At 40.6% G+C, this 13,499-nt stretch overlaps 1 protein-coding gene across 2 annotated transcripts in view; it reads left to right on the top strand.

Moving 5' to 3' along the window:
* The window catches only part of spag9b (sperm associated antigen 9b), a 41,706-nt gene that overhangs the window by 7,066 nt on the left and 21,141 nt on the right, over positions 1-13,499 (top strand). For both annotated transcript variants that reach the window (XM_014967739.2, XM_014967740.2), the window contains exons 2-4: positions 6,147-6,267; positions 8,922-8,992; positions 9,744-9,841. In XM_014967739.2, coding sequence (XP_014823225.2) covers positions 6,147-6,267; positions 8,922-8,992; positions 9,744-9,841 — 290 coding nt within the window. The remainder of the gene's footprint in view (positions 1-6,146; positions 6,268-8,921; positions 8,993-9,743; positions 9,842-13,499) is intronic.

Raw genomic sequence — 13,499 nt, forward strand, 5'->3', positions numbered from 1 at the left:
CGCAGTAACAGTTGGTTGTTGAGTACCAAGCACGACATGCCAACACAGTAGTTTCTTCATAACGCATTTCATGCTGTAACATGTTGGTGCAGCTTTTAGACAGACCTGTACATGTGGGAGTTTTCCATCAGTGTGGAAATGTTTTCCTCTCAGGTTGCCGTGTGAAATCCATCGCCTTTAATTAAAGTAGTTCTGTTAGTTATCATGCTGATTGGAGGTTAAGATGAAAGGAGAGCATAAATAGGATCATTTCGGTTTAAAAACATCAATTGCTTTCTTCTGTTTGATTACTCAAAGCTCAAAAGAATGGAAATCCCAACTTCTCCTTTAAGACATTTATTTTTCTTGTCTCCTGAATTCGAGGCAGTAGCTTAAACAAAAAGCCGACATGCATCTGTAGAAAGTGCATTTTGGTCTTACACCCTTTGTGCTCAATATAACTTAAGCTCACTGAAACCGAGAATGTTTCTTTCAGTAACAACTTCTACACTCTTTCCATCCAAGTGCATGCAAATACTTTGGAGTAACATCTTCCACCTCTTGTGCTGAAACTTTGAGTCGGTTTCTTTCAGGAACAACTTCCATACCGAAGACCGTGTCTTGTACAAACTGTTAGCATTAGGCTGTGGTGTGTTTGCTGACTGGAAAAGGATAGGATTTTTGAGTTTCTGACTGGCTTGTGACCGCTCAGAACTGGTCAGGCTGAAAATTGTCTTTCTGGACAGCGGTCAATTTCTCAGCTCATCTATAATCGTATATCGTCTCGTTGACACATAAGATCTCACATTCTGGACGATCTGAATGCAGAAGATGAGTTGGAGACAATCGGGAACTTCATCTTTTACTTTAATTCAACAGCATAACATGTTAGAATATGAAAGTTGGCAAAGATTAGATCTACAGCACTAATTGTTCTTTATATTGAACTAAGGGTAGACTTGACATCACAGTGACTCATTATTAAATATTGGATTAAAAGGGAATTAAGAGGGCAGGGCTGCTGGTCATCTTACCAACTTTATTTCTAATGGGACTCTGAAAATACTTTTGTCTAGTTAATGTTTTAAAATGAAATCATCCCAAGCCACCGCCCACATAAAAAACCCATACGTAGTTTTTTTTTTTTAGCCGATGATGTTATTATGACTGTATATCAGGGAAGAAGTTCCCATTTCATTCTACTTCCTCATGAGCTTCACTTTCAGCATTGCGGACAGAAATGGAGCGCTCACTAAACTTCTGCTTTGTTAACTGCTGGTCAGATCTGCACTCAGGCTGCAGACTGAGAGGTTACAACCTAAATACTGCACAAAAACGCTTAATGCTTTGACACAAGGACGACATATCGTGTTGCCAGCAGTTTGAGAATGAGGCATGATTTTAGTTACCTTACCAAATAAAACATAGAAACACGTTCCATGCTTTTGTATTCAGCATCCCAGAATCAAGATGTTCATCAAACTAGCTTTAACCGCATTAATCCGCCCGTCTAAAGTTTAAGCAGACTGCAGTGAACGGTTATCAATCAGATGACATTACACGGAGAAGAATGTCATCTTCAATGGGTCGGCGAACGAGCCGACAAAAAAACCTCAGGGAAGTTCTGTTTTTCCTTAAGAATTTCCTGCCAAGCCTTTTCCTCTCCTCCACTGAAACAAATCGTTCAGGAGACGTAGTCCTCTGGCAGGGAGCAGCAGCAGCGTTTAACCAATACACTGTTCAGTCGGCAGGATTAATCAGCTGCGGGGACGCTTTTCTCTAGCAGGGACAAAAAACGTTGGTCAGAGTTGACAGGGAATCAATTAGTAAAAAGCTTGAAGCCGTAACTGCGGTTAGGGGCCTGATACGAACGTAACGTAGCAGTAACCAAGGTTTTAATGCGCTGTATCTTTTTATAAAGGACCAAATTAAAAATATTTATCTTGGTGTAGCACACAACTTTACTCTGGCTGTTAGTTTCTGTGGCTATTTGGCAGAAATTTCAGTTCGACTTTATCAAAATAGATTAGCCAAAATCTGCTGCGACGACCTGAACTGAAACAGCATCTTAGCATGTAGTACAGGTTGGACATGGAGATTTACCACACTGCCTGACTTGACCTGTAGTATCACTGACAATTGCGTATGTGCAGTGTAATGAACCGCAAACGGTTAAGGTAGAATGAATGAAACGTTAATGATTTATTTTGTGATTATTTGACTCTATAGAGTCACTCTTTTGACCCCGATATTGTATATAGTGTCAATTATATTGACACCCACTAATGCATCTGTCCATGCTCTCTTCTTTCAATGTTATATGTAAAAAAAAAAAAAAACTAAAAAAAAAAAAACTTTGAAGCTCAAAAATCCTGCATGCTTTCTGCTCGTCGCTTTAATTTAGGCAGCCAGTAAATATCAATTGAATATAATGTAATTCTCTAGTTTGAGAACCACAGGCAATCTTATCTTTTAGTTCTTTGTTAGAAAATATTGCATTAGGATTATTGGATTATCACAACAGTTTCAGATGTTTGTTTTCGAAGTAATAAGGCTACGTTCTAGCTGCAACTCTGAAGAAGAGAGAACAACTGGTTATGTTTCATTATTTGTCTGAATGCAGAGAAAAATGGATATTGGATGTGACTGACTCACCGCTCACCCCCAACGCCGCAGCTTTAATTCACAGAATAATTTATGTAATATGTTCTTATCAAAGCTGGATAGGTTCTGAGATATACAGCTGATGGAGAAGTCTAAAATCACCCAATTTTACTAATGTTGGATTAAAAACTGTTATTTTTCATTTCATACAAGTCGAGTTCATATGTACTCGCTCATATTGACAAGACAAGATTCAAGGGTTTAGAAAAAAATGAAGTTGTGTATTTGTCTGATGCGATCTGGTTGAAGCAGTAGCTTCTTTCCCCCTTGCAACTCCTCTGAAGATGTGGTGGCATGTTTCCCCCAGTAAAGCCTGGCGGGCCACCAGGCTTTACTTGTGCCCCCACCAGGCGTAGCATTGCTTATTTATTAAAGTCTTTTTGAAATGTTTGCATTTTTTAAAGACTCTATAGTTGTTGTTCAGGAATTAATCTTCTAATCTTTCAATAACACATAATAATTGATATTTTCACATTTCCTGTCAACTTTAAACATTTTTTAACTCAAAAACACGGCGGGAGGCTGAGCAGGTTTTCTGGGGGAAACCTTGTGTGGGTTTTATTTTTCTGTGACGTTGCGACACCATCAATTACACGAAGAAGAAACCCTGCTACATGTTTTCCCCTCAGAACGCCGGACCGCTTTCCAGCATCTCTCCCTTAGACCAGGTGGTGTTCACCTCTTTTTTTTTTCCGTGTCTCATTTCTGCATCCTGCAGCGGTTAAACCAGTAAAGAGGCATGCAGCGTTGTCAGTTTATTGGTTCAGATGTCAGAGACCTCCCACGAACGTCCCAGCAGAAATCTGCAGCCAAACTCACTAAATAAGAAGCTGATTTCTCTCTCTGTCAATTGAGTGCCGATATAGTGGAGCCCTGTCTGTGCGGGAGTGCACACACTTGTTCTGGAAGGGCGTGTGTGTGCATGATTGTGTATGTGTGTGTGTGTGAGTGTGTGGTGGTGCTGGGGGACAAAGAGAGCATTATACATGCAGTGTTGGAGGGAAGAGAGGATGCTAAAATGCTGGAACACTTATTCTCTGGAGCGGAGTCACGCACACACGCACACGGATACACACACCAGCCCTTTTCTTGGGTCATATGAGGAGCAGCGTGGTCAGAGAGCAGCAAGTTAGAGCTGGCCTGATGAATGTGTCGATGCTGGGAGCGGGGCAATAATAAACCATATTTAATGCTTATGGTGTCACTATTTCCTTGTTAAGTCATTGGGGTTTCTTCAAGCTAAGACTGGACAATATGACTTAAAGAAATATGATTTTGTTTTTCAATCCAATATTCAATTTTCAGTTTTAATTATTCCCCCCCCCCACTTTTTTCCTTAAAAAAATACAAATGACAGAAAATATCTTAAAAGCTGGTTTTTATTTCAATCATTCTGTCTGTGGTTTGTCAAAGTCAGAATAAATATCTGTAAAACACTTTTGTCAGAAAGAGATGGTAGTTCTTGGGTAGGCTAACATCACTCTGAGCTGTGGGGGGGGGGAAGTGAAAATGTTTTACTGATAAAATTGTGGCATGCATTTATTTCCAGCCCCTTTCACTCCGATACCCCTAAATAAAATCTATGCATATTTATTAGAATGGTCTAACCAAAGTCCACAGCTAAATCCAATTAAGAAGCTGTTGTTACAGATGCTCTCCATGCAGTCTGGCTGAATTTCAGTGTCAATGGAACTGCATTAACGTTAGTTGTTACAAAGTGACAAATTTTGATTTGGCGAGTGTGAATACTTTTGCATAAGGCTTTATGTCTGAAGTTTACACTTTAACTGTCTCTACAAAAACTCTTATAGGCCAAAAGTCAAACTTTTCAAGACTTCAAACTCCAAGTCACTCCACAGAAAATAGTTTGTACCCCTTGGCAGAGTCATGTTTCCTAGACGATACCTAAAATAAGACAATTCACAAAGCACGTCCATGTGAAACCCCCGTGTGTGTGTGTGCGTGTGCGTGCGAGCGTGTGTGTGTGTTGGGCACATAAAGAAGGATCTGCTTTGTTATCTGATGCCCAGGTGATAACTGCTGACTCAGCACACAGACTGCAGGGCTTCTTGTCCACAGAGACCAGCCGCATCACAAGACTCCGTTTACAGGCGAAGCTACAGACACCTGACTCAGCTTATCAGATGATCCACCAATGCAAACTCACCAAGCAAGAGTCAGACTTAACCCGTATAACACCAGTTAAAAATGTCATTTCATCTCCTTTTTGCTCATCATTTCTGGATGTCTAAAAACCGGAGACTAATAATTGGCCACAAAAACAACAATGAAGAAAACCTACATTCTGTCAGTAAGTTCTCCTGCGAACAGAAAAGTTCAGAAGGTTCTCGACATTGTGGATTTGCAAACCTAAAATCAGTCATTTTGTAATGCTGTCATCAAAAAAAGAAGTTAATGTAAACCAGTAAAAGGAAAACTGAGTTTTATGTGTCGTAACATATAAAAACATTATTTCACAATTCTGAAATTTGAATCTAATTTTAAGCGTGAAACACAATAGTTTAACAGGATTGCCGCAGAGCGTACTTGGACGGAGCACGTTCTTTTTTTAGTTTGGACGAGATCCACGTAAAAAAAAAAAAAAAAAAAAAAATTTTCCCAAATAACCACACAACTGAACCCAAGGAGCATCTTTCTCTAAAGGTTGTGACCTAAATTAAGTTCATTTTTCTGCTTTAAAATGGGTGCCAATAAATACGTTGCTACACTGTGTAATTATATATTTTTGCTTAGTGGAAAGAATTGTGTTCCTTTTAAACCAATATTGCTGCTGTACCAAAAATGGAATCGAATATTTTTTTTTAGAATTTGCTTCAAATTAGATTTAAGTGTGCATTCACACCAGCCCTGCTTAATATACTTTAGATGAACTCTTTGTTTGTCCAGAAAGTTCAGTTCATTTTGGGGAAGTGTGAACGCGCAATCAAAACTCTTATGTAGACCAACAAAGCAAACTCTGGTCCACCTAAAAACCTAAGGTCTCAGAAAAATCCTACAACTGCTAAAATTTCATGCTACTCCATTTTTGTCTCTATTTTGTGAAGACATTAGGAAGTTGTGCTCAGTGTCGTCTTCAGAGGGTTTTGTGTTGTTTCCTTTAGTAGTTCTTGGTTCAGCACCAGAGTTTGAGTTGATTGACACAACACAGTTTGAAAGGGAACCGCACCAGTTTTGGCCCCCAATCGAACAGAGTCTACTGGACTATCAGGACCATCACCCCGAGTATCATGACACAAACTAAACACAAACGTCACACATATTCCGATGTATCTTCAAAATATGAAGGTACTTTCAATATCCCTCAAAGCTGAGCTCACACCAGACCGTCAACTATGTGCGACACTTGTGCCTCTTCATGCCCTCCTCAACTAATCACCCAGTCTGCCACTGGAAGGTCAGAAGGTCAAGTTACTCCTGTCAGTACATCGTTGTGCGTTGAAAAGCTAAATGTCTGCCTCTGCTGTGTTGTTTTTCTCCTGTAGAGATACATCGCCTTAGAAGACTCTCAAGATGGGGAGAAAAAGGACCTCCAGAGTCGACTAGTAACTTCGGAGTCCCACGCGCGGCAGCTAGAGCTAAAGACAAAGAACTATGCAGATCAGAGTAAGTCCACTGCTTCTCTAACTGGTTTAGGCCACACTGTCACAATATTTGTTCACCTAACTCGTCTAAGCCCAGTGGAACTGAAGCACGTTCCCAGTCCACAGCAATCAAGTGGAGGTAAGCTTAACTGTGAAAGTACAAAGTTTTGTGGCCACTATCTGGTCTCTAGTTCTAGTAAAGCAGGGGGTTTCCAATGCTGGTCCTTGAAGTCTAGCATCCTGCAGGTTCTGTCCCAGAGTGCTGTTGCCAGGCGACCTGAAACGTTCATCAAGGTGCCATCACTAATGGGAAACGATTGTTTCTGACTCCTTTTCACTTTTCCTTCCTAATGACGGCTTGACTCTTTAGACAATGGCTGCTTATCATATGACTGATTCTTACACAAGCACTGTTTATCAGTGACTATTTTTGTTCTGTTTCTGAAGCAGAAAATTGCATAAGTTGAAGATAAAGGATGATGTAGTCATGAAAAAAAAAACCCAACCCTCATGATGCATGAACGCACCGTTGACGACGTTTGCTTGACCACATTTGGCTGACACTGTTTTCGCTAAAGGGGAAATTTAGCTTTTCATTTCTTCTGATGTGATACTTCCTGTTTTTTTCCTATAAGATCTATTTAACTCTCTAGTTAAGGTTAGCATGTTGTGAGCAGATAAATGCACCACTTCTCTACCTTACATGGATTCATTTTAACTACTCTAAGCTGCTCTGTCTGTGTTGCTGAGCAGGGCCCGGCCTAAATACAGATTGACACAAAGCTTGACAAACAGATTAAGTCAGACTGTTGTGCCTCTGATTCATCACCCAACACCTACTTGTTTACCTCAGGATACTCCTTGAAAAGGCTTGAGCAGCTGCTTCCACCGTCTGCTGTCATCTTTACCACCTACGATTAATCATTCAGCTAGAGATGTTGAGTCTTTGCTTTAATCATGGAAAAATACCAAGGTTGGAAGGGATGGAGGGTTTTTGTCAGCATATGACTGACTAAACTACTGTTGCTAAAAGTCTTAATTTGAAGTGCAAAAGGAAGTAGTTGGTGAGTTTTTGCTCGAATATTAACAGAGTTGACTAAGCAGTAAAAATGCTGCTTGTCGTTTTCAACTCCACTACTCTGAAATTGTTTGTTGGGCAGCAAAAAAAACAAACAAAAAAAAAAAACAAATCTGTTTTTAATGAGTCCGAACATCATTCAGTCATTTCTAGTTCAAAATCTAAAACATTTTGACTAATTAAATCTGAACTGGACAATTCTGTACTCAATAAGGAGAGGACTAGCAGCAGTTAGCAAACAGCTGGTGGAACCACACATCTGCTGAGTTAATTATACGAGCTACTTCTCAGTGCAACACTGGTAGGAATGATATTTAAGAGTTAATGGAGAAACGTTGTGATGATGATCTGAAGGCGGAGTGTTGGAAGGAGCAGAAGCTTCTTAAAATGACTGAGGCCCAATTTCAAGGCGTTAAATTTCTTTCAAGTCATTTTTTTTTGTATGCAGCATTTCTATAACAACTGAAAGCAACTTTTGATTGTGCTATAAAATGGAACTATATGTCTGGAAAATATATAATGGTGCCTCTGGTGGAACATTTGAACTTAATTAAAAAAAAAAAAAAGGGGTGTTTTTTTATTTATTTATTTATTTTTATTTCCCCAAACAAAAATCCGCTAAATAAACGCCACTCTCCAGTTGGCTGTAATGTGTTAGCTGTCGCGCCTGCTTTGCATGTGGGGGCTTTTCTGGGGTCACTTTTTCTTGTTTTTCTACACACCTTTATATTTAGGATCAAAGTTGTTTTTTGTTTTTTTCTCAGCTCTGCTATCTTCCACCCACTTCCTCAAAACCAAGCAGAATTTCAGTTTCTAAAACTCCAGCTGATGCTTTCAGAACCAAACATCTGCTTTGTTCAACCTGAACTCTGCTCTGCTCAAGACGCTGCGAATCAGCCATAACGCATCCAGCGAGCTCTGATGTTCTCCTAGGACAGTGTTTTAGAAAAACTGCATCTGGATAATAATAATAATAATAAAAATAATAACTGTTCCCCAAAAAATAAGCAAGATCACCAGAGGAATCTGTAAGCTTTCCACTGGCTGGAAGTAAGTCAGTTTTCTAAGATCTGTTTTTGATCTACTTCTACTATTCGTGAGTTTTTACTTATTTTTGTTGTTTGTTGTTGTACAGTGTGAATTTTTCTTTTGACAATTAAAAAGAAACAAAATAGATTTGTGACTTATTTTGGAATTTTAAGATAAAAATCGAATTGAAATTCAAACTGTGACACCGGTGTCCTCAGCTGAGGGGTTTCCACAATAAAATTAAGAAGCTGTAAATGTAATTAAATCTGAACCTTGTGAAGGATGATGAAAGGACGTGATTTCTGCCAACAACTCTTAATCCATTCAGAAAACGCGCTGCTCTTGCTCTCGTAACAAAGCTCAAGGACGTTTGTGGTCCTTTGTTGCCCCCTGCTGGAAACGCGTTGCTATTACAGCGAATCGCACAATTGTCGCACTGAATCCTGTATGTAAAAAAACTACGGGCCTCACTGAGAACAAATAATAAAAATATTTATTTTTAATATCAATCTGGTTTATATGTACTATAATTAGTACGTATATATTCTTTTTTTGTCTTGTTCTCTTAGTAAGCAGATTTGAAGAGAGAGAAGCAGAGCTGAAGAGGGAGTACAATGCTCTTCATCAAAGACACACTGAGGTAAGACGACGTGGAAAAATGTCAACTTTTGTTTTCAAGGAGTTTTTACATTTTACCGACATGTTTCTTCTGACTTAAAGTAATAATGATTTAAATTGACAGAGCCTGAGTCCTGAATCTAATCTAATAATCTGTGGAGGAAGCGACAGATTAGGCTAATTGTAAGAGCTGGAGCAATCAGATTTTATCGACAGTGCAATTTTAATACAGCCAACAGTAACTCAAAATGCTTTATGAGAATAATCCTCATTAAGGTACATTGTCTAATCGAGGAGAATGAACACTTTTGAAAGGTAATCCTTCTAGGTTCAAAATGATACTCTCAGTATAGAAGTAAAACATATTTCAGTCGTAATGAAATCGTTGTGTAAGATGTGTTGCAGAGGTGGTGGAGAAGGTGAGGATGAAATAAACATGAAGGCTCTGAACAGGACCGACGGTGCCGCCGAGCCTTTGATCTCTCTGTCAGTTCTCCATTACTTATAACCAGCAGGTGTCCGAGCCTCCAAAGCTCTCAGGTTTCAGCTGCCGGCTGCTGCTGATCTGAATAATGTTACAGAAAGATGAAAGCTGTCACCTTCACACTTCTAGTCCACATGTCTCATTTATTATTCAGTTCTTTATTTTTTTTACCAAAGCTCAAAGCAGCAGGAGATCGCTTACTGACGCATCTCCACGCTTATATTTTTTAAAGACACTTTGTTTCCGCCGGATTATCTTAAAGTAGCTAACTCTTGTTTGCTTTTTGCAGATGATCCACAGCTACATGGAGCACCTGGAGCGAGCTAAACACCAGCACCCGACGACACCGGCAGAGCCGTCAGATACAGGATCGTCAGCTAAGAGACGGTTAGACCTACTAACACTGTTAATTAACTTTCCTTTTACATGAACTGAACTCGTCTGTTGACTCTTTAGAAGAAACACATGGCGCGTGGCTGCATGAAGATGCATAAGGTTCTTCTAGTTTCATAGAAACATCTTGGTAACACTATATTTGACGTGGTGCGGGCATAAAAATAAACGTGACATAACACACGTCATGATCATGAAAGAGTCGTCATGAATGATTGGGACTGTTGTCATAAAGTGTCTTTTGGTAAATAATGACACTTTTAATGCAAATAAGTGTTACAAGTTACATTAAAAGTGTCAACTTAGCATTATTTAGTAAATAATTACATTTTTAAACTTGACTTGAGGAAAATAATGCAAAATTCAATTTTCAATAATAATTCAGATTTGCTTTAATTTATTTAGACATCATTTTACCAGGCAGCCCCTTGAGATGAAATCTTTTGTTTTTGAAAGAGACCTGGCCAACCAGCACACCGGTGTTCAGTAGAGAAAGCAGTAATTAAAAGGCATAGACAATTAAAAAAAACAACAAACAAAATACTTAAATACAGAATAATTAAAAACTACCAAAATAAAAGTTAAGACTTCATAAAATAAAGTTAAAATGAATGATTTAACATCATTAATTAAAAATTATCCATACAATAAATCAAAATTGTTATAAGAAACTTTTCACGATAAATGATGAACGACATGTCTGTATGCACGATTTCTTCTTCAAAACTCAATTATTTCCTGAGTATTTAGTTACCGTGTAACATGCAATTTTTGTTGCTGCTAAAAATGCATAAGCTTAAAAGAAGTTCCCTTTAAAACAGCCTCACACAGACGCAAACTTTCCCCTTCCGGCTGCCTGGTCTGAAGCCAATCGGCTGCAGGCAGAGCAGAGACATATGGATCAAGCTGCCTCAGCATCCTACAACCAGAGGGAGCGATGGAGAGAGAGAGAGAGAGACCCAGAGGGAGGGGTGCTGGGTGCCATGACTGTGAGGAGGGGGGAGCGTGTCAGAGCGCTCTAGACCGCACCGCAGCAGCCGCGTTGCATCTCAGCACATGATAGGAAGAGTAAAGCAGGGAACTAGCTGCCAGAAGAGTAAAGTGGAGGAAAGCCGCTGCTGGTCCCAGCCTCGCCTGGCTCTCTGCGGATGATTCGCTGCTGCTGCTGCTCCAGTCCATCAGGATTACTGCTGACACATTGTTGATCTGTTCCAACTGACTGCCTCGGCTCTGGGCTGCAGCATCCAAAGCTGTGGATTGACTCCCAGCCAGAGCGGGGTGGTGGGGGGTGCGCCATCTCTTGGAGCTGCCGTAGACGTAGCTCCACCGGGGGAAACGTCAGAGCACTTCAGGGACCCCTCGCCACCTTGCTTACCAACCGTCCCCTCCCACCTTTGGGTCCTGGGGGCCATGAGCCCTGGGTGCATGCTGCTGTTTGTTTTCGGCTTCGTCGGAGGAGCGGTGGTCATCAACTCCGCTGTGCTGGTCTCTTTGTCAGTCCTGCTGCTGGTTCACTACTCGGTCTCTACCGGAGGCTTACCTGCCCTGCCCTGGTCGCCTTCCCTACCCAGACCAAGCAGGTACAACCTCTGCAACTCATCGTGCGAAAGTGGCATGCAGTTGTTTATGTTCCTCACTCTCCTGGTAGTCACAGTGACGTGGTAGCCGTGCCGTCGCTTCATTCAGGCATGTGGGTGAGGCATCAGCAGAAGGTGTGAGACGGCATAGTGAAAGTAGGTCAAGAGAGATGGGGTACAAATTTCACCAGTTATTTCTCAATATCAAAGAGATCTTTTACTAAATATCTCTTTGAGGTAAAAATGGGCCCCAGTGATGAGTTCAGAAGGCAGCGGCGGTGTTTGTCACCGTCAGTGGCTCTGGTGTGAACTGTTTGAACTCAACATGGCAGTGTGTTCATTGTTTCAGGCTCCTGCCGTGGCAGCCGTTGCTCTACCCACTGGGTGTGTAGAGTTTCCCTCATCTATAAACCAGAGCGCCTTGTAAACGTTTTCAGACTTCTGGGACGGTTTCATCATAGTATCTCAAACTTGAATGTCTTTTGCACGTTCTTCTTAGCAGTTAGCTGTGAGGATATTTTGGGTCGTTCTCCTGCTGAAACATATTTTGCCGCCTCTAATTCTCACAAAAATCTCACATTGCAAGATTTTTATGTCGATTTTGATCTGGATTTTCCCCTTCTGACAATCTTTTGACCTTTCCTATTATCAGGTTAGCTCTTAAGTTAATCTTGAGATATATTTCTGCTGGGTGTGGTGTGTGTAGAGTGACCTGATCCTCTTGGAAGGATACTGGGACCGCTACGATCTAAAATCGGAGACATTCAACATGTTGGATTGACTTGGTTTGATATCGCAATTGTCCTGAGGACAAACGAGAACACAGCCTGTTTGTGACGTTTAGAAAGCGAGGTGACAGGAAAGTGGAGGGTTAATTTAAAATGCAGAAGCCAAAACAACTGAAAGTCCAGTGGACGTTGTTAGACGTCTGTCCAAAAACTCTCACTATTGCTTCTTCCCAGTCGGCCATATTTGTTTACTCCAAACTCGCATTTGGTCTTGGTCTCGAGAGGTTTAGAGAGATTTCCCAGGTGAGATCTGAATGTTGGTGAGAGAAGTGTGTGGTGTGTTGTGCTGTATGTGCTGTAATCATTTTCAAATACATAAAGTTTTGTATGCAAGAGTTCAGTTTTGCTTTTCCAGAATTAGTTCTCCCACTTGTTTCTTGTCCTTCCTATACGACTTGTGTCAAAACTACCAATGAATCTTTTTATGGCAGCTTCTCACCACTCTTCTGTTACGGCCAGATTGTTTCACTACAGATTCACCTGTTGGCCCTCTAGAGTTACAGAGGGCCTCTTGGCTGCTTCCCTCATTAAAGGGCTCTTCAGGTTCAGGCTGATTTGCCAATGTCGGCTGTCATCGTTGCAGTTTGGTGACAAAAACCACATTATTTTGTTCTCAGCCTCATGTTGTTCATCGCTTCTTGTCTCAACCTGCCTTGTGAACCTCTCACCTGATCTGTATGCCAAACTATTTTATAGTTGGACAGAATTTTATCCTTTTCTCAAAATGAGAAGACTCTATGCTTGTAGATCTTGGTATGATTTAGTTTCAGAGATTAGAGTTGTCAAATTAGCATCTCCCAAATGTAAACTGCTTCTCTATGATCTCTACGATTGTTTGGCTGCGATTCCCAGCTTTACTTTTCTTCCCACCACATCAGCCTCAAGGGAAGCATTACTGCATCACAGGATTTTTTTTTCATTCATTTCGTTATGCAGCTTTGATTCCACTATGCTGAGAAGATGGACACTCTCTAATGCGCGTTTAATTTAGCAGATTAAATGATCCGTTATGAGAGTGACCTGAGGCTTTGTTGATTACTATAGCTCCGTTTTTTTAACTGCTGTCACCTTTTCTGCAGCATCGACTCAACAGCATGTCCTGTTCACCATCCTCTGCGCTGACTGCTCACCATAAATCAGATGTTCTCGCACCGCACTGAGAAGTCCCGTTCATTTTTACTCGTTTATTACACTTCTTAATCTGTCAGACTTTACAAAGTCGCAAAGTTGACGACATTGGGTTGGCTGCTGTTAACCACGCACATGCAGACGAGTCCATCAGTCAGT

Source organism: Poecilia mexicana, unplaced genomic scaffold (genome assembly GCF_051168715.1).
Source record: "Poecilia mexicana isolate PSO_F unplaced genomic scaffold, ASM5116871v1 scaffold_19, whole genome shotgun sequence".
Classification (NCBI taxonomy): domain Eukaryota; kingdom Metazoa; phylum Chordata; class Actinopteri; order Cyprinodontiformes; family Poeciliidae; genus Poecilia; species Poecilia mexicana.